The sequence below is a fragment of the Oncorhynchus keta genome, chromosome 25 (assembly GCF_023373465.1).
Source record: "Oncorhynchus keta strain PuntledgeMale-10-30-2019 chromosome 25, Oket_V2, whole genome shotgun sequence".
Lineage (NCBI taxonomy): Eukaryota > Metazoa > Chordata > Actinopteri > Salmoniformes > Salmonidae > Oncorhynchus > Oncorhynchus keta.
In genome coordinates, this window is record NC_068445.1 from 15,313,598 (window position 1) to 15,335,432 (window position 21,835).

The following is a 21,835-nucleotide window of genomic DNA, read 5'->3' on the forward strand; positions in this document are numbered from 1 at the left end:
AGGTACAAAGGCTTTATTAAGGACTGTCCAAGTGGTCAGCTGGATGCTGTGGGCTTTCAAAAGATCTACAAGCAGTTCTTCCCTTTTGGTGACCCCACCAAGTTTGCTTCTTTTGTCTTCAACGTCTTTGATGAAAACAAGGTTTAAATGTTTTTATTATTTGTACCTCCATACAATTACATGTGCTTTTTCTGTGATTTTAATTACATTTCAGTCACTGTCATGTTAGGGGAGTAAATGCGTACATACTGTATAGTAAAAAGGTTTAGGATGCTGTTTCTGGTAGATGGGTGAGATTACTCTGTGATGATCTAACAGTTTCCAGTCTCTGTGGTGCCTTGAGGGTCATAGCACTGTGTAACGGTCTCTAATCAGAAGTGGAATCTGAGCGCAGAAAGGGTCCCTTTTGTGGGATCAATCAGAGGTGAGATGGGTTGACAAAGCACATGTCAGAGGTTCCTGGAAATGAGAGGGAAATGGACTTTGAACAAAGGTTTTTGTAATTCACAACAAGGCATTGCAATTCTTGTTTCATCCCCATGGTCTGTAGACTTTGAGAGGAACCCCAAACGTTGTGTGTGTGTGGCTTGTTAATGAAACATGCTAGTGCAGCCTGGCATTATGTTATCAATATTCAATATTAATCATTCATAAAGCAGCATCCTCATTTAGTTATCAAGGTCATCTGTTGTGTTGTTAAGAGCAGCCCTCACAGGCTGGTCGATGACCCCTGGCGGCCATAGCCACGCACTGGTTCGGATGTTTATGAGTTTAATTTGTGCTAAGCACCCTGTAGTTAGAGAGAATGCAGTGGTTCTAATAGTATTTGTAATCAGTGTAATTTTTCAGTTCAATGTCTGTTTTACAACAGCTGGCTGGCTGGCTGGTCCCTTGTCTGGTGGAGATAGAATCAGTCTGAGAGTCCGTAAAATGCTGTTGTTGTGTCTCAGATCCCATATCTCTCCTTTAGCAGGCCTGGCTCAGGTCTGGGGTATGTATCCTAGGATGTAATTTTGCCTACAACAATATCTCATGAAAATCAAATCAGAAAAGGTCTACTGGTATCTTGAAAATAAATATTTTGTTCCCCTCTTCTCATTATCATGTAGTAGCAGGCATTGCTGTGTATTGTATGTAATCACAAGCGCATACAGTCAGGATGCTCGCTGCATTTTGGCACATGTTTTGGCAAATATCAAACAGCTGATTGTTTCGCAATATTCCAAAATACAATCAAGGGAAAAACAAAGTTTGGAAAAACAAATGGTTTCTGTTGCAAATAGTAGATTCTAATCCATCTGTAGTTAGGCTACCAAAATATCTTACCAAGAGTATGTGGACACCTGCTCATGGAACATCTCATTCCAAAATCATGGGCGGCAGGGTAGCCTAGTGGTTGGACTAGGAACCGAAAGGTTGCAAGTTCGAATCCCGAGCTGACAAAGGTACAGATCTGTCGTTCTGCCCCTGAACAGGCAGTTAATCCACTGTTCCTAGGCCATAATTGAAAATAAGAATTTGTTCTTAACTGACTTGCCTAGTTAAATAAAGATCAAATAGATGCTGTAATAACAGCCTCCACTCTTCTGGGATGGCTTTCCACTGAATGTTGTAACATTGCTGCGGGAACTTGCTTTCATTCAGCCACGAGAGCATTAGTGAGGTTGGGCGATTAGGCCTGGCTCGCAGTCGGCATTCCAATTCATCCCAATGGTGTTCAATGGGGTTGAGGTCAGGGCTCTGTGCAGGCCAGTCAAGTTCTTCCACACCGATCTCGAAAAAACATTTCTGTATGGACCTCACTTTGTGCACGGGGCATTGTCATGCTATAACTGTTTCCACAAAGTTAGAGGCACAGAATTATCTAGAACGTCATTGTATACTGTAGCGTTAAGATTTCCCTTCACTGGAACTAAGGGTCCTAGCCCGAACCATGAAAAACAGCCTCAGACCATTATTTCTCCTCCACCAAACTTTAAGGTTGGCACTATGCATTGGGACAGGTAGAGTTCTCCTGGAACCAACAAAACCCAGATTTGTACATCGGACTGTCAGATGGTGAAGCATGATTCAACACTCCAGAGAACATGTTCCCACTGCTCCAGAGTCCAATGTGGCGAGCTTTACACCACTCCAGTCGACGTTTGACATTGCGCTTGGTGATCTTAGGCTTATGTGCGGCTGCTCGGTCATGGAAACCCATTTTATGAAGCTCCCGACGAACAGTTATTGTGCTGACATTGCTTCCAGAGGCAGTTTGAAACTCGGTAGTGAGTGTTGCAACCGACGACTGGTGTTTTTTCGCGCTTCACCACTTGGCAGTCCCGTTCTGTGAGCTTGTGTGGCCTACAACTTTGTGGCTGAACCGTTGTTGCTCCTAGACGTTTCCACTTCACAATAACAGCACTTACAGTTGAACGAGGCAGCTTTAACAGGGCAGAAATTTTACGAACTGACTTGTTGGAAAGGTGGCATCCTATGACGGTGCCACGTTGAATGTCACTGAGCTCTTCAGTAAGGCCATTCTACTGACAGTGTTTGTCTATAGAGATTGCATGGTGAGCTCGATTTTAGACACCTGTCAGCAACAGGTGTGGCTGAAACAGCCGAATCCACTAATTTGAAGGGGTGTCCGCATACTTTTTTATATATATATATATCTCGGGAGAGCCAGGTGCAGAGCAGAAATAGCAGCAGACAAGGAGCACAATTCTGCCCCACTTTTCAGCAGTAGACCAAACAAAGTGTTTAGGGGAGTTAGTGTGAAAGAAGATATTTGTCTTGTGTCTAACCCCCCCTCTCTCTCTCTCTCTCTCTCTCTCTCTCTCTCTGTGTGTGTTATTGAATAGGATGGACACATAGAGTTTTCAGAGTTCATCCAGGCCTTGTCGGTGACTTCGCGGGGGACACTGGATGAGAAGCTCAGATGTAAGGAGAGATAACCCCTTCACATCAGTCAGTGCACGTTGACATTTCAGTGACAGGACCTGTCTTTGTGATCGTATTGTTATGCATGTACAGAACAAAAAGACAGGCTCACAGAAGACTACAAATAAGAGATGTTTAAGTATTGTTTCGATGGTGTTGCCTACGATGTGGGCCCTGGGTTTGGATTACCTTTAGAAAATATTTGGGAGAAATAGTTCTGACTTTATGGGGGTTCATTCCATCTCAAAACTCTCATCCCACTCCACTCCCCCACATACAGCCACTCCTGTTTAATACCTGAGTAAAAGGTCAAGGCTACATACATTCAACCATCCCCATCTACCTGTACACAATCCCTAAACTACTTTATTTACAATCAGTACTGGGCCTTCACCATCTGTTTTTTTTTGCTGTATTTAGGGGCTTTCAAATTGTATGATCTTGATAACGATGGCTATGTCACACGAGATGAGATGTTAAACATCGTAGATGCCATATATCTGATGGTGGTAAGTTATACAATGCTAAAATGTTCCAGTGTCAAAAAGGCTAATGGTAGAATTCACATACAGTATTTACATTGACCTGAAATATTGCAAGACAATATATTTGCCTTTGTGTTCCAGGGGAACACTGTAGAGTTACCAGAAGAAGAGAATACACCTGAGAAGAGAGTGGATCGTATTTTTTCCTTGATGGACAAGGTATACCTCTATTCCACAAATAAAACACTGTAGTAACCCAAAACCACCACCATGGGTTAAGATAGAAATATGTAACTATTTGTTGATAGCTATTTTGCTCTTACTTGTACAACTTATAGATCACATTGTTTCTCAAGTCAGTGGCAGTACTATTGTAATGAGCTGACTAGCAACTCCACAGAAAATACCATGTGTATTGTGTTCCTACTGTGTCCCTGTTCTGTAGTGCAGTGAGGCGGGCCGTCTAGAGTTTAGACCTCTTAGCCGTAGCCATCCCAGCATCACTAACAATTTCTGCAGTCTATAAACACCACAGATACCCCCTCCACCACCACAGCCCAGTGCCAATGCCCACTCAGCTCACTCAGGCCCTCCTCGTCCTTGGCTCAGTGAAAGATGAGATGGAGCCTGCCTGGGCATGTTTGTCAGTTCCATACCCAGTGCAAGGATCAGCCGATAGGACTGGCTTCAGAGCACAGCATCAGTTGCTCAGTCATTTGTATGGGTGGAGGGGAGTGAGCTGACCATTCAAGTGCACTGAACTAGATCAGCCAAGCCATGTAGAAAAGGCCCTGGTATATTACATTAATGGGGACGGAGTGGCACAGAGGTCTAAGGCATTGCATCGCAGTGCTGGACAACCGGCCGTGATCGGGAGTCCCATAGAACGGCGCGCAATTGGCCCAGCGTCATCCGGGTTAGGGGAGGGTTTGGCCGGGCTAGGCCGTCATTGTAAATAATAGTTTGTTCTTAACTGACTTGCCTAGTTAAATAAAGGTTAAATAAAAAATAAAAACAATTACTCATGATTTGTTTGCCCCCTGCTGGTAAGATAGAGTAAAAGCGGCCTGATCTGCGATGGAGATGCTGTTCCGTTGTGCTATATCTTCTCATGTGTTCTTATTCCAGAATGCTGATGGCAAGTTGACCCTGCAGGAGTTTCAGGAGGGTTCCAAGGCAGACCCCTCCATTGTGCAGGCACTGTCACTGTACGATGGGCTGGTATAGGGCCTAAAGTGTTTAAAGGTGAGTGGAGCAGTGATCATGCAGCATCGAATTCAATACCCAAGTATTGGAAATGTCATAAGGTTGTACTTACTGTATCATATAATCAAAATCATGTTTTATAATAAGAGAAACAAATGAATTGTGTGGTCAATTGATCTGAGGATGACAATGTGTGTTATAGAGAATACTACAGTTTACGAAGTGCAGTATAGTGTAGAGGTCAGAGGCTCGGTCTGAAAACAATGCAAAACCGCCATTGTCAAACCACAGTTTGGCCTTATGTATTATTAAAGTGCCCTCTGCTGATTGCTGGCAATGAAACAGCCATGCAGTGCTCAGAGAGGAGAAAGGGCAGTTAGCTGGTCTATCCTCCCGTCTGTCTAATGTATTCCACAGCCCATTATTGCTGTAGCTGACGTCCTGCTCAACATGTGATAGAGTGTGTTTCAGCTCAATATAGACACTTACATGGGACAGCTTGGGTTTAAAGTAGCACTGTATTTACTTATTCGTTTTGTGTCTCTTTTGTCAATAGGATCTTGCACTGTTTGTGTCCATGTCTGATTTCATTGTCACATTGAACTCAATGGTGATTATTATTACAGATTCGCAGATGAGTCCAACATGGTGCCATCACACCTGCTATGAGAAAAAATAATCTACAAGCATCAACATCCCTCCATGCACCATCCAGAAGGACACGTGGGGTGAGGAGAAGGGCAAGGACTTGTGTAATACTGCTGCTGTCAATTGCATCTGCACTCTAAGCATTGAAAACAACTCTGAGCCCTCTGATATACAAAAATGTCAAATAAAAAAGGACAAGAGGGGAATATACACTGAACTTAAACATACAAGCAAGGCAGTTGTTTTTCCTTGTGGACTATACTGGAGGATACCCCTTGAGGTGTGTGTGAACTGTGAACGGCGCTCAACAGCGTCAGAGTGGTGTGACTGACACGTGGAGAGCTGTCACATGGCTACCTGAAAGACTACAGCAGGAGACATCAGCAGGCACTGATTGTTTTTGAGAGTGTTGAGGGAGATCAACTTATTTATAAATCCATGTATATAGGATATACTATAAATAGTCTTGTTATTATGTGTTGCTTTGCTGCGTTTGTTGGAGTGCTGTTCATTAACATGAAATTAAGCTTAATCGTTTTTGAATCAGTTTTAATTAATGGAATGCTTTTTTTCATCCTGTTTCCTGCACAAACTGCTTCCTTGGTTATCTTTCATATTTTTATTTGAGGAGTAAGTGGTCAGGGAGGGGCTTTCATTTGTAAGGCTTAATTTATTATGTCTGGGTTATGTGCCTCCTATTGTGTTGGATGTATGTTCCGTTTTCCATCAGCACTACTGTCAAGGCACTGTAATGTCTCAATGCCACATTCTAAATGACATGATCAAGCAACACAGTGTAATTCCTCACAGTTGACATATCTCAACTGAGGCTCATTATTTCCTTTGACGTCGTCTTACTCCATCCACCCTGTGTATACACAAGGCTTCAGCCATTGAGAACAAACAGACATACATTCTCGTTGTAAAGATTTTTGCAGGCTGTCTGTTTGAGCCTGTCCTTTTTGTGTCTGTCCTGTGTGTTCAACAGAAGCCATAAATCCCAGCATGTGATGATGCCTTTCCCGTTCAGTCTCGGGTCATTTCAGTCTTACAATTAGGCATTTGTCAGCTTCACTGATTTAGCTTTACTCAAGTGATAAAGATCATTTCCCGCTGTGCTGTCATTTACATTGAACAACACAGAGCACAGAGTAAAATGCATTTTAAAGCTGCAATATGTAACTTTCTGGGCGACCTGACCAAATTCACATAGAAATGTGAGTTATAGACCTGTTATTCCCATTGAAATTAAGTCTAAGAAGCTTTAGACCTGTTCAATGTGCGCTATTTCTATGCTTCCCGTTTGTAAGTTTAGTTTTTGCATCTTTTACTTTTGGTTTTGTACACCATCTCCAAACATCTGAAAAGACAATATTTGGGGTTATTGAAAATATATTTTACAGTGGTTAAGATGGTATGATGATTCTCTACACTATACTTGTTTGTTTTGTTGCATAAACTGAAATTAGGCGAACTATTTCAATTTTAGCAACCAGGAAATGTCGGAGCGATTTCTGCAGTGGACCTTTAAATGGCTGCCTTTACATTCTGTGATAGAAATTCTGATTTTGAAAATTCAACCTCAAAGCTCTCTAAGCTCAACTTGTTTCAGAAATGTGTCTCAGTTTCCTCAAATACCCTTTTATTCAAAATGAATGCAGGAACAGAACTCAGCCAGAAAGTGGTTGAAGTAATTGTTCAATGGAGATTCAGACTTTTGTTAAACTTAAACATGAATTACCCTGTTATAATGAATTAAGGATTACATTGACTGTAACTTGTTCATTAAACAGTGCTTTAAGACAGTTCATACTGTAGATATGAGTAAAGACAGATCTTAGTGTTGCTTTCCACTTCAAATCCATAATCTACTGCTACACCATAGGTTCGCAATGTAAGTTTTTATGTTCTGACCTAACTTCAAGTATTCTTACAGCAGACTAGCACACTTAGAAGAGACCATTAAGAAGTAGTGAGATTTCCTTGGTGTCTGATATGTGCCATCGCCGTGAGGTTGGAAAAACTCCCAGTGGCTGGGTAGAGGCTAGCCAGGCCCTCAGCAAGATCCACTGGGCCATTAATCTGTTTAACATTGTCTGTCCATTCTTATCCAACTGGTCTGGATTCAGTAGATATAAGAGCCATTAGAACTGGAGTTACTATATGCCAAAGGAGGACCCAAGTGGGCCAAGATCATACAGTAAGTCTAAATAGTGACCTGGTAAGTTTAGAAGGAGAACATTTCTTTATCATTGCAGTAAACATCTATAATTCATTGTGTTCTGGCATTGGTGTTGCAGCAGCATCCCATAAAATGTATTTAATTATCTTTGATATGCTTTTCTTGGTTAAGCAGAATTGTGGAATAGGAGACTGAAATCATGATTCCTTTAGGCACAAACGTGTGACTAAAATCTCACTAAACACTTAACCTGTCTCTGACACCAATGTTTATTTTTTGGGGTCATTAAAATGTTTTCATTCTTGCAAACCCTTTCCTTCCTCTAGTATGGTTGCCTTCTCTCCTCGCCAAATGTCCGATATGCTGCATCAATCTCTTGGCTTGCATGGCTTGACACTTCTTTGCGCTCAAATAAAACTCAGTAAGAAATCTTAAAATAGATGAATCCCTGAGAGCGACTGCCTCAGCATGTGATGTAATCGAAGTATCCGTTCTTATCAGGATCTGTAATCCGCCGAGAAAGGGATGCTTGGCTTCCTCAGCCTTTCCTCTGAAGAAGAATCTGATATTTCTGTCTCATGTCAAGCCACTGACTCCATTTATGCACCAGCGGGATATATTTATATATACATATATTTTGGTGTCTTTTTTTCCAGAGACAACTAATCTCATGCTATTCTACACATGTTGCAATGAGGCTGAGAGGAAAACATGTCGTTTTATACAGTAGCTAAACTCATACTATTCTATACATTTTGGAATGAGGCTAGGGAATTTATCATTTTTAAAGCCAATTTCCGGCTATTCTACACGTTTTTGCAATGCTGCTGAGAGACAAGGTTGCAGTTTTACAACTGATTTCTTATAATTCTATTTTTTTTTACATGGCTTATGATGTGTTCATATCTTACCTGGGTAGGGGGGAGCAACCATAGAGATCCTATTAAATTACTAGACGGGCTATGTTATAAACCTTCACATTTCCAAATGGGGTGAAAATGGCAGCCATATTGGTCAGGGAGAAATCCAAACCAGTCTTTTTGGAATTAATGGCATTAGAGGCATAATCCTGATTTTTCTTACACAGGAAAATCGAACAAAGGCATGTGATGTATCAGAAATGGTGTAATTTAATGAATGTTAACCTACAATATTGTCCTATAATCCTAAATACAGTTTATACAGGTTTTGTACACATTTTCTGTATATATACCCTCTAAAATATATGTAAACATACCATAAATGTCTAAAACTATAAATGTTTCTTGGAAAGCTGAGAGTGCTATTATATGATACAATACCAGTGCTTGTTGCATTTACAACATTTAAAATCCTATCATCTACTGATTTCAGTCAGTGTATGGCTGTAGATTGATTGCATTGTTTGAATGGAATATTGGCATATTAGCAGTTAACTTGTCAAATTAAACGAATTATTCCTCTGGCTGGCTTGCAAGCTAATAAACATACAGTGCAGATAAATTCTTCAAATTAATTATTTTACACACCATGGTTGACCAACTCCCTGATCATGTTATAATATTTGTGTATATATTTCTTTTGGGGGGTGGGGGCCACAGAGCCTGTGCCTCCCCCTTTTTAGGGGATGCAAGGTGCGTGATATGCCAGCTAAACATAAACACTGCTGTTATAATAAAGCTCAAGCCATTTCGACAATGCTGAGTCGTGAAAACAATTCTTCTCCACTGTAAAATTGCTTAAAAGTTTAGCACAATTGCCAATAGCTTGGCATAAGGTTGACCGGATCCAGCCATGAGTACCCGGCCAGGAGAATGTGGACGGGGTTGGGCTGGAAGTGATAGCCGGGTCAAGTTACACAAAAAAAAAAATATGCTTGTTCCTACTCAGGACCCTTTTATAACACCCATCCCTGCCACCGTTCCGAGCGCTCAACATACACTACCATTTCTCCAGAGGAGCTGCTTTCTTCAATCCGTCCAAACTTTTGTGCATGGATGTTACTCGGGACGAAATAACGTGCTACACCATCTAGTCTAGATCTACATGTAGGCTATTTCAGTTGAGGCACAACATTTTTCAAATATTTTTTAGTTTGGTTGTCTTTGGCAATAATTCGATTTCTATAGATACATTTTTTGGGGGGGATGCGCCAAAACGTATTTTTTTTTAGGTGTTAATGTTTTAACTGGTTTGTTACGTTTATGAAATCAAACACAGATGCAGTAAATTGAGAATGACCGCTATTATGTTGAAGTGCCTTGTCTTGGCGCTCTTTATTTGCGGGCACAAAGTCCTGACCGACCCGCGAGTTGAGGGTGGCCAGGAGCACTTTGATTCCATGGACAGTGACAGCGCTTCAACCCTGGCATTTGTGTTCGATGTTACTGGTTCAATGTATGACGACCTCAAACAGGTGATAGATGGAGCCTCTCGGATCCTGGAAAAGACCCTCAACCGGAGGACAAGACCCATCAAAAATTTTGTCCTCGTGCCATTTCATGACCCAGGTAAAAAAAAAAAAAATGTTTCATAACCCTAATTATTTCTTACAAGAGTAAGATATTTAGCATTTTTGAAAAAGACAAATGACAATAGACCTACATTATTTACATGAAACAATTGACATTAAACAATAAGGCCTCAATCAGATCAAACATTAAAGGAACTGTCCAGTGTTTCCAGATTTCTATGAAATATGACATAATTACAATAGGAGTGATGGGCCAGCTCAACTTATTCAGGAGGATGACATAATCCTCTGAGGAAATAGCAAGCATTTTTTAACACTTCTGTTTGAGATACAAATTTAAGGTGGGTTTTTTAAAACTGTTAATTTATTTATTTATGCTTTGGCCACAAATACAAGTATAGGTGCCCTTCTTCCACTCAACCTCTATGGGAAAGCTGGAGCTTGAAAAAAAGAGAGTGCCCTAATGGGGGAGAGTGTTTGAGCCCAGATGAGAAGCATATGCTGTCTTCTGGTGTGTAATTACCCCAATCACCCCCATCCACCCCTCCGGAAAGCCTACCAGCCCCAGTAACCAACCCTGGGTGGAAGGGCTGGATGCTGAGAAGGGGATGGTGTGCTCGGCTAGCAACACTAACGCCACACATTTGATCTGTGTCTAATTTAGTATGCCCTTGGGGACTTTGTAAGCCTCCTAAGATTGCAAAGAAACAGGGTGACAAAGAGGCATGACAGTGTCTATGTTGTATGGGCTCTTATGACTGAAGTGGGGACAAAGCCTTAAAAAGCCTGAAAAGAATGATAGTGGGGGAGAGAGGGATCAATAAATACTCACCAGGTAGTCTGGCAGTCTGACATGTCCACGTATTATCAATGTCTAAAAGTTATATTTGGTAAGCAATGTGATGGCAAAGCTTGAAGCACACACACACACACACACACACACACACACACACACACACACACACACACACACACACACACACACACACACACACACACACACACACACACACAAAAAAAAAAAACACCCACACTGCCCCTAACCCAATCTACGGGCCTCTCCCTCACAGAGTGAACTGTTCTATATGGCGAGTTATTCTATGACAGACAATATATTCTCTGTGTGTTAATTAATGTTTACTGCTCCATCGACCAGCCCCTGAAGGATTCCAAATAAGTGTCAGATCTTAGCAGGCTGTTATTAGTCACGTCGGGGTCCACTGCAGTATGAGAGGGGCTCAGGTCACAGAGAGTGCCGACTTCAGCACTAAACACAACTAATGATTCCTCCGTTATCATGGGCATTTTGAAGATGGCACAATACCACCACAGACATGCTATATTTAAGCAATAAGGCACAAGAGGGTGTGGTATATGGCCAATATACCATAGCTAAGGTCTGTTCTTAAGCACAACAAAGCGGTATGCCTGGATACAGCTGTTAGCCATGGTATAGCCATATACCACAAACCCCTAGGGTACCTTATTGCTGTTATAAACTTAAATTCAGTTTTGGTCATAGTTGTGGTATACCTTGGCCTTCAGCCAATCAGCATTCAGGGCTCAAACAACCTAGTTTAAAATATAGCATCTAGCATGTACTGTATGTGATACTTAATTGTCCACCAGTAATGATTTAGGGGACTAGACATTATTTCTGGCATAGGCCCTCAGATCCTCAAAAAGTTCTATAGTTGCACCATCAAGAGCATCTTGACTGGTTGCATCCCCGTTTGGTATGGCAAATGCATCGCCCTTGACCGCAAAGCGCTACAGAGGCTGGTGCGGACAGCTCAATACATTACTGGGCTCCCTGCCATCCAGGACCTTAAGGCTCGAAACATTTCCTAAACATTTCCTAAAACTCCAGCCACCAAAGCCATAGACTGTTCACTCTGCTACCATCCGGCAAATGGTAGCTGAGCATTGCCTCAGACCAACAGGCTTTGAGACAGCTTCCACCCCCAAGCCATAAAACTGTTAAATAGCCAGTGCTAAATGAATGGTACCCAAACTATCTGCAATGGTTCTATCTTGCACTGACCCTATGCAAATGTCATGTCGTGTGTATAGGTGGCAGGGAAGTCAGGCACAGGAGAATCGAACTTGGTATCAATGCAGTAGTTTAATAACGTAACAAAAACACAGCTCCAAAACCAGAGTACATAAAAGCAAAGTGGGAACGAGGACCCATCGCGCACCAATACAACCTTCACGAACATGAAAAAACAAACCATCTCTGACAAGGGGAAACAGAGGGTTAAATACACAACAGGTAATGAATGGGAATGGAACCAGGTGTGTATGGAGACAGACAAAACCAATGGAAAATGAAAAATGGATCAATGACGGTTAGAAGACCGGTGACGTCAACCGGCGAGCACCGCCCGAACAAAGAGAGGCAACAACTTCGCAGAAGTCGTGACAGTACCCCGCCCCGACTCACGGCTCCAGCAGCGTGTCGACACCGGCCTCGGGGTGATCCGGATGGAGACGGTGGAACTCTCACAGCAGGGAAGGATCTAACACGTCCTCCACCGGAACCCAGCATCTCTCCTCCGGACCGTACCCCTCCAGTCCACGAGGTACTGAAGGCCACTCGCCCGACGTCTCGAATCCAGGATGGATCGATCGGAGTACGTCGGGACCCCCTTGATGTCTAGAGGGGGCGGAGGAACCTCCTGTACCTCAGCCTCCTGGAGCGGGCCAGCCACCACCGGCCTGAGGAGAGACACATGGAACGGAGGTGTTAATGCGGTAATTGGGGGGAAGCTGTAACCTATAACATACCTCGTTCACTCTCCTCGGGACTTTAAACGTACCCACAAACCGCAGACCCAGCTTCCGGCAGAGCAGGCGGAGGGGCAGGTTTCGGGTCGAGAGCCAGACCCTGTCCCTAGGTGTGAACACCGGGGCCTCACTGTGGTGAAGGTCTGCGCCAACTTTCTGGCTCAGTACGGCTCGCTGAAGGTGGACGGCGTCCCATGTTTCCTCCGCACGCCGGAACCAATCGTCCACCGCAGGAGCCTCGGACTGACTCTGATGCCAAGGAGCCAGAACCGGCTGATACCCTAATACACATTGAAAGGGAGAAAGGTTAGTGGAGGAGTGGCAGAGAAAGTTCTGGGCCATCTCTGCCCGATCCTGACAATAGGACCTCAGAAACCTACCCACATCCTGGTTAACTCTCCACCTGCCCATTACTCTCGGGGGGAAAACCTTAGGTAAGGCTGACCGAGACCGAGACCCCAGACGTTCCATGAACGCCTTCCAGACCCTTGACGTGAACTAAGGACCCCGATCAGACAAAATATCCTCAGGCACCCCATAGTGCCTGAAGATGTGTGTAAACAGGGCCTCTGCAGTTTGTAGGGCCGTAGTGAGACAGGGCAAAGGGAGGAGACAACAGGACTTCGGTAAATGATCCACAACGACCAGGATCGTGGTGTTACCCTGTGAAGGTGGAATATCGGTTCAGAAATCCACCGACATGTGCGACCAAGGCCGTTGTGGAACAAGTAAGAGTTGTAACTTACCTCTGGGCAGGTGTCTAGGAGCCTTGCGCTGGGCGCACACTGAGCAGGAGGAAACATAAACCCTCACGTCCTTGAAGTGGGCCACCAGTACCTCCCACTAAGACAGTGCACATCCGACCAATCCCAGGATGACCAGAGGAGGGTAAAGTGTGGGCCCAATAGAACAGCCGGTCGCGGACAGCAGACGGAACGTACAGACGCCCAGCTGGACACTGAGGTGGAGCGGGCTCTGCACGTGACGCCCGCTCAATGTCCGTGTCCAGCTCCCACACTACCGGAGCCACCAAACAAGAGGCTGGGAGTGAGATCCAAGGTCCGCTACTCTGTCATACAGCCGAGACAGCTCGTCTGCCTTAACGTTCTGGGAGCCTGTTCTGTAAGAGAGGGTAAACACAAAACGGGTGAAAAACATAGCTCACATTGCCAGGATTCAGTCTCCTCGCCTCCCGGATGTTCTCCAGATTGCGGTGGTCAGTCCAGATGAGAAAAGGGTGTTTAGCCCTTTCAAGCCAATGTCTCCACGGCTTCAAAGCCCTGATGACAGCTAACAACTCCCGGTCCCCCACATCATAGTTTCGTTCCGCCGAGCTGAGCTCCTTAGAGAAGAAGGCACAGGGGCGGAGCTTCGGTGGCGTACCTGAGCGCTGAGAGAGTACAGCTCCTATCCCAGCCTTGGACGCGTCCACCTCCACTATGAATGGCAAAGAGGGATCCGGATGAGCCAACACAGGAGCCAAGGTAAACAGAGCCTTCAGATGCCTAAAAGCCCCGTTCGCCTCAGCTGACCACTGCAAGCGCACCGGCCCCGGATAAAACCTCCGGGAGTAGTTGATAAACCCTAACAATCGCTGCTCCTCCTTCACTGTGGTGGGGGTCGGCCAATTACGCACGGCTGCAATGCGGTCACTCTCCATCTCTACTCCCGATGTGGAAATATGATGCCCTAGGAAGGAGACGGACTGTTGGAAGAACAGGCATTTCTCAGCCTTGACGTACAGGTCATGCTCCAACAGGCGACCAAGCACTCTGCGCACCAGGGACACATGCTCGGCGCGTGTATCGGAGTATATCAGAATGTCATCGATATACACCACTACACCCTGCCCGTGCAGGTCTCTGAAAATCTAATCTACAAAGGATTGGAAAACTGATGGAGCATTCATCAACCCATACAGCATGACGAGGTACTCATAATGCCCCGAGGTGGTACTAAATGTCGTCTTCCACTCGTCTCCCTCCCGGATACGCACCAGGTTGTACGCGCTCCTGAGATCCAGTTTAGTGAAGAAGCGCGCCCCGTGCATTGACTCAATCGCCGTGGCGATAACTGTACCTCACCGTGATTTGATTGAGACCTCGATAATCAATGCACGGGCGCAAACCTCCATCCTTCTTCACAAAAAAGAAACTCGAGGAGACGGCTGAAATGGAGGACTGAATGTACCCCTGACGCAGGGATTCGGAGACATATGTCTCCATAGCCACCGTCGCCGCTTGCGACAGGGGATACACGCGACTCCTGGGAAGTGCAGCGTCTACCAGGAGATGTATCGCACAATCCCCCCGTCAATGGGGTGGTAATTGAGTTGCCTTCTTTTTACAGAAGGTGAGAGCCAAATCGGCTGTGGGACCCCCCTTACGTCACCATACACAAAGGAGCGGTGGCCTCCCTGATAAACCCTGACACCTAATGGTTGACTATCTAAGGAGTGAACGGGGAAGGGTACATCCATGGGAACAATGGGGATCCCTAAACTATAAGCTAACACTTTAATAATGAAATTCCCAGCCGTGCCTGAATCTACTAGCGCCTTATGCTAGGAATGCGGGGAGAGAAAAAAAATCAGGAAAAGTGACAGACAAAAATATGTGCAACAGAGGGCCCTGGGTGAGAATGGTGCCTACTCACCTGGGGTGACGCCAGAGCACCCTGCTTGCTGCCTTGATTCCCAGAGGAACCAACCCAGCACCGACCAGCAGTGTATCCCCTGCGACCACATATAGTGCATGAGTGGGAACCCCCTCCAGTCTCCCTGCGCACCGTCCCTCCCAGCTCCATGGGTATCGGAGAGGGGGTGCGGGAGGATGGAACAACCAGACCCAGATCTGGACGTCCGCGAGTAGCAGGCAGGTTGTCCAGCCGGATGGACAGGTCCACCAGCTGGTTGAAGGGGAGGGTGGTGTCTCTGCAGGCCAGCTCCCGACGGACGTCCTCGCATAGACTACAGTGGTAATGGTCGATCAGGACCCTGTTGCTCCATCCAGCGCCGGCAGCCAGGGTCCTAAACTCTGGGGCAAACTCCTGGGCGCTCCTCGTGTCCCGCCTCAGATGGTAGAGGTGCTCACCTGACGATCTTTCCTTGGGTGGATGGAAACGGCGGGTGAACTCCTCAAAATGTTACATCGCCGTATCTCCCTCTCCACACAAGGAGCTGGCCCACTCCGGGGGGGACCGTAAACCCTGGCAGTTGGCAGCAATTCCGTCGTACCCCTGTGGCACGGATAGACGGATCCCACTGGGTTCAGGCGGGAAAGGGGCGCTCAGGATAGACCCCTGTTGTGCTGGTGGAGGCACTGGAAAAACTGTCTCTCCCAGCGGTCCATATTCTGGATAACACGATCCATGGCGGCACTTAGATGGTAAAGCTTCTCCGTATGCTCCTGGACGCGCTCCTCCATCTCCATGGCCGGGGTACCTTCTCCTGCTGACTTCATATATTGGTCAGAGTTTCTGTCACGTCATGTGTAAGGATGGCAGGGTAGTCAGGCGCAGGAGAATCGAACTTGGTATCAATGGAGTAGTTTAATAACTTAACAAAAACACAGCTCCAAAACCGTAGTACATAATAAAAGCAAAGTGGGTACGAGGACCCATCGCGCACCAATACAACCTTCACGAACATGAAAAAACAAACCATCTCTGACAAGGACATGAGGGGAAACAGAGGGTGAAATACACAACAGGTAATGAATGGGATTGGAACCAGGTGTGTAGGAAGATTAAAAATGGATCAATGGTGGCTGGAAGACCGGTGACCGCCGAGAACAAGGAGCGGCATGGACTTCGGCAGAAGTCGTGACAGCAAACCATATACACAGTCACTCACACACACTACATTGATACTTCAACACAAACACACATACATACACATTACACACACACACACTCACACTCACACACACACTTTTACACTCATCATTTGCTGCTGCTACTCTGTTCTTTATTTTAATGGTATTATTATCTATCCTGATGCCTAGTTACTTTACCCTGCCTTCATGTACATATCTTCCTCAAATACCTTAATATTATTATTATCTGTCCTGATGCCTAGACACTTTACCCTGCCTTCATGTACATATCTTCCTCAAATACCTCATACTCAAGCACATTGATCTGGGACTGGTACTCCCTGTATATAGCTTCATTCTTGTGTATTTTATTTTATTCCTCGTTTTAGTATTTTATTTTTGTGCATTGTTTGGAAGAGCTCATAAGCACGCATTTCAAGGTAAAGTCTACACCGGTTCTATTCAGCGCATGTGACAAATACCATTTTTATTGGATTTGAGCAGCATGAACTGCTGTTGAAATTATAAGTGTAGTACCTCCATTTAGCTATTAACTCCAGAAATCATGGATGACTGAGGACTTTAATTACTCTATGTGGCAACTACAGCATCCTTTCCCCATTTTGATTATGTTCCAACAGCTAAAAAAACAAAAAAATAGGAAAGACCTATAGTTTTCATAGTAGATCATCAAGCACCCTATCATTTTTTTCATTTTTAGCTTTTGAATTATATGTTAATAACATCCACATTATGCTTTCTCCTAGACATTGGCCCTGTGTCCATCACCACTGACCCAAAGAAGTTCCAGCAGGATCTGCAGGAGCTGTTTGTCCAAGTGTGTACCAGAACCAAAGCCTGATACAAATTTATAGCTATACCATCTCTGCCAGAACATCCGCCAGACTCCATATGATAGGCTTAACATACTTTATATCAATCTGTAGACCAGGAAGGATATAGAATATACAAGATATGTAGATATGCAGACTGCTTAGAATATGAAGCCAATAGTCTCTACAGTCAATACAGTATACGTTTCGAAACTAAATAGGATTATGGTTAGGCTACACAGGTCTTTAGACTATGCATAGTGATGCATTTCCTGTTCCTATTGAGGCCCTCAGTGATGGAGTTGGATCAATGGTCTGTGTGTTGTCTTCTCTCAGGGAGGTGGAGACTGTCCAGAGATGAGTATAGGAGCCATAAAGAAGGCCCTGGAGGTGTCCCTACCAGGCTCCTTTATCTACGTGTTCACTGACGCCAGAGCCAAAGACTACCGCCTCAAACGGGACGTACTGCAGCTGGTGCAGCTCCGACAATCACAGGTAATAATTACACTCTAGAAAATGCTGGGTTGTTTGGTTGACCCAACTGCTAGGTTGCAGGCGTTGGGTCACTTAGTTGGGTTGTTTTCTTTAACCTTTAAAAGTCTAGCCCCATAGAAATGCATTGAATAACACATTAATAAATGGCTGATGTAACGGCTGTTGTTGGTGGAAGGAGAGGAGGACCATGGTAAGTGTTCATTTTTTAAATAAAACAACTGAACACTGAACAAAACGACAAATGAACAGTCCTGTAAGGTGACGAAAAACACTAAACAGAAAATAATCACCCATAACTAAAATGGAGAAAACGACACCTGCCTCTGATTGAGAACCATACCAGGCCAAACACATAAACACAACATAGAAAAAATAACATAGACTACCCACCCCAACTCACGCCCTGACCAAACTAACACAAAGACATAATAAAGGAACTAAGGTCAGAACGTGACAGCTGAAAAGACAGTAAAAAAATAAAGGAATAAGGTTTTGAAGTGTCTGTCCTATATCTAGGAGATAGAAATATTTTTGTTTTTTTTTACACATATTTAACCCCTTATTTTTGTTATTCTTATTAAACAACATACTAACTAAATAAGTCAGGAGCAAGCATGGTAGCCTAAGAAGGAACGGAAGTGAATTATTTAGGCTACATTATTATTATTTCGAGGCTATAGCCTGCCATTTAAGAAATCAATTGTGAAGCATTTGTGACACGCTACAGGCTGGAAGCAACACTCAGCATGTCAGCAACACATCATCAACAGCACTTCAAAAACATGCCTATAAATGTTGCAATAAGGCTGTATAAAATTTAATTAATTACTTAGAATTAAATAATAATGAATCAGAAAATGCCTTATTAGACTATACAGTCATTCTACAGTGCCTTTGAATTCACTTTCAGATACACGAGTTTGACCAGTCTTTGGTTTGAGGATCATGCGGTGAGCTATGCATGCCTAGTTTATTAATTTAGCCTAGCAGATGCTCTTATATTCCCATGCCCTAATCACTGTCAACACAAATCTATTTCATAACAGCAATATCATGGAATAAAAAATGATACATTACAAAAAAGTTACAATGGCGTATAGGCCTACAGTACCTGATGAAACGCGGCTGCTGTGTTAAACAACAAATGGCTTTTTCTTGAATGAATTGATGATCAGATACTTCAGTTGTAACTGGTTCTGTTGCGCTACAGTTTTACAGTTGATAGACAACTTTAGCACTGTTTCAAACTTAGACTATCCTCTTTTTTAACAATAGCCTGCATAGAAATCAAAATGTCTGTGGTGCTGCAGCATACACTCATTCATTGTCATGCTCTGTTGTGGTATTAAAACATATTCTACTTGTCTCCGGTCATGTAAAATGACAGAATTGCATGAAATGCGTTTATAAAATAAACATTTCCCTTGGATCGCTAATAACATGATAATAACATGATGATTTTTATTATAATGATATCTTTTCACCCATACCCTTGTCCGCGATGGTCTGCATATCCACAACCTTCTGGCTACTCTGCCATGTAATGTTTACAAATTGAAGAACGGTTTCTAAAAGTGGATATCTAACTCTCTGGGCTGGGTTTTCCCCCCAAAACATTGTAGCACTAAGATAGTCTTCCGTCCATTTAGTGTCAATGGAATTAAGATGATCTTAATGCTACGATGCTTTTGTGAAACCCTGGTTTGTCCTCGAAGTGAGGGTAAACAATAGGCATGTTCTCTGCTATCTTTGTAAGTTTTCAAGGAGGGTCGGTTAAAATATATTTTACTGAATGTAGGGCCATCCATTTTTATTTCAGAGAGGTCCAATTTTCTCCAGGCACACCTCATTATAAATAACGTACAGTCTCTTACATAAGTGTACGAGTTCAATAAAAGCCTATATAAATCCCTTTGCTGGGGTGCAATAAGGTGGCAGATCCTTATTATAATATTCTAGAAGAATGTGGAAAATGCCCCCCAACAATTATACATTTGCAGTATATACAATTAACATAATGAACAGGAATTACATTTACGATCACAAGGTGGCCAATAAGATATGTCAGAGCCTATGCCGCCAAAAATTCCTACGGATTACGTTCAAAAATTCCAAGGTAGTAGGTCAATCCAGCATGAAAGTAATAAATAGTCAAATTATGGTTAAATTAACCCATGTTTGGGTAATCACACAGCCCAACTAGCTCAGTCAAAATAACCCAGGATGTGTTCCGTCCAATATTTACCCAGCACTGGCTTACCAAAAAACCCAAATTAAGTTGTTTTTCACCCAGCACTTTTTTAGAGTGTGATGGCAATGTATGATAACAGTATTCTCATGAAAGTTCAGTAGTAATAACCATCCACCGCTGTCTTCTGTGTGCACCCAGGTTGTGTTTGTGCTGACTGGGGACTGTGGAGACCGCTCTCAGCCTGGGTATAGAGCCTATGAGGAGATCGCTGCCACAAGTTCTGGACAGATCTTCCACCTGGACAAGCAGCAGGTCAATGAGGTGAGATTCAGAAGAGGAGAGTCATCAAACTCATTTATATACAGTACCCGTCAAAAGTTTGGACACACTTACACATTCAACATTCTACATTTTACGTTATAGAATAATAGTGAAGACATCCAAACTATGAAACATATGAAACATATGTAGTAACCAAAAAACTGTTAAACAAATCAAAATATATTTAAGATTTTAGATTCTTCAAAGTAGCAACCCTTTGCCTTGATTACAGCTTTGCACTCTCAACCAGCTTCACCTGGAATGCTTTTCCAACAGTCTTAAAGGAGTTCCCACTTATGCTGAGCACTTGTTGGCTGCTTTTCCTTCACTCTGCGATCCAACTCATCCCAAACCATCTCAATTGAGGTCAGGTGATTGTGGAGGTCAGGTCATTTGATTCAGCACTCCATCGCTCTCCTTCTTGGTCAAATAGCCCTTACACAGCCCGGAGGTGTGTTGGGTCATTGTCCTGTTGAAAAACAGATGATAGTCCCACGACGCGCAAACCAGATGGGATGGCGTATCGCTGCAGTATGCTGTGGTAGCCATGCTGGAGAAGTGTGCCCTGAATTCTAAATAAATCACAGACAGTGTCACCAGCAAAGCACCCCCACACCATCACACCTCTGCCTCCATGCTTCACGGTGGGAACCACATATACGGAGATCATCTGTTCACCTACTCTGTGTCTCACAAAGACAAGGTGGTTGTTACCAAAAAGCTAAAATTTGGACTCATCAGACCAAAGAACAGATTTCCACCGATCTAATATCCATTGCTCGTGTTTCTTGGCCCAATCTAGTCTCTTATTCTTATTGATGTCCTTTAGTAGTGGTTTCTTTGTAGCAATTCCAACATGAAGGCCTGATTCACGCAGCCTCCTCTGAACAGTTGATGTTAAGATGTGTTACTTGAACTCTGTAAAGCATTTATGTGGGCCGCAATTTCTGAGGCTGGTATCTCTAATGAACTTATGCTCTGCAGCAGAGGTAACTCTGAGTCTTCCTTTCCTGTGGCGGTCCTCATGAGAGCCAGTTTCATCATAGCACTTGATGTTTTTTTTTTCTTTCAAAGTTCTTGACATTTTCCGAAATTGACTGACCTCATGTCTTATAGTAATGATGGACTGTCGTCTCTTTGCTTATTTGAGCTGCTCTTGCCATAATATGGACTTGGTCTTTTACCAAATAGGACTACCTTCTGTGTTCCTCCCCTGCCTTGTCACAACACAACTAATTGGCTCAAACACATTAAGAAGGAAAGAAATTCCACAAATGAACTTTTAATTGAAATGCATTCCAGGTGACTACCTCATGAAGCTGGTTGTTGAGAGAATGTCAAGAGTGTGCAAAGCTGTCATCAAGGCAAAGGGAGACTACTTTGAAGAATCTCAAATATAAAATATATTTTGATTTGTATAACACATTTTGGTTACCACATGATTCCATATGTGTTATTTCATAATGTTGATGTCTTCACTATTATTCTA

The 21,835-nt window shown here is 43.6% G+C and overlaps 2 protein-coding genes across 5 annotated transcripts in view; both read left to right on the forward strand.

Annotated features, from left to right (window-relative positions):
- Positions 1 to 7,072, forward strand: part of LOC118358275 (neuronal calcium sensor 1-like) — a 28,529-nt gene extending 21,457 nt beyond the window's left edge. For all 4 annotated transcript variants that reach the window (XM_035735897.2, XM_035735898.2, XM_035735899.2 and 1 more), the window contains 6 exons: positions 3 to 141; positions 2,850 to 2,928; positions 3,349 to 3,437; positions 3,555 to 3,632; positions 4,542 to 4,658; positions 5,246 to 7,072. In XM_035735897.2, the coding sequence (XP_035591790.1) occupies positions 3 to 141; positions 2,850 to 2,928; positions 3,349 to 3,437; positions 3,555 to 3,632; positions 4,542 to 4,640 (484 nt within the window). In that variant the 3' untranslated portion in view covers positions 4,641 to 4,658; positions 5,246 to 7,072. The remainder of the gene's footprint in view (positions 1 to 2; positions 142 to 2,849; positions 2,929 to 3,348; positions 3,438 to 3,554; positions 3,633 to 4,541; positions 4,659 to 5,245) is intronic.
- Positions 7,073 to 9,363: 2,291 nt separating this feature from the next.
- LOC118357851 (hemicentin-1-like) overlaps positions 9,364 to 21,835 on the forward strand; it is a 78,820-nt gene continuing 66,348 nt past the window's right edge. The window contains exons 1-4 of the mRNA XM_035735166.2: positions 9,364 to 9,938; positions 17,274 to 17,344; positions 17,676 to 17,834; positions 20,224 to 20,346. Coding sequence (XP_035591059.1) covers positions 9,665 to 9,938; positions 17,274 to 17,344; positions 17,676 to 17,834; positions 20,224 to 20,346 — 627 coding nt within the window. The 5' untranslated portion in view covers positions 9,364 to 9,664. The remainder of the gene's footprint in view (positions 9,939 to 17,273; positions 17,345 to 17,675; positions 17,835 to 20,223; positions 20,347 to 21,835) is intronic.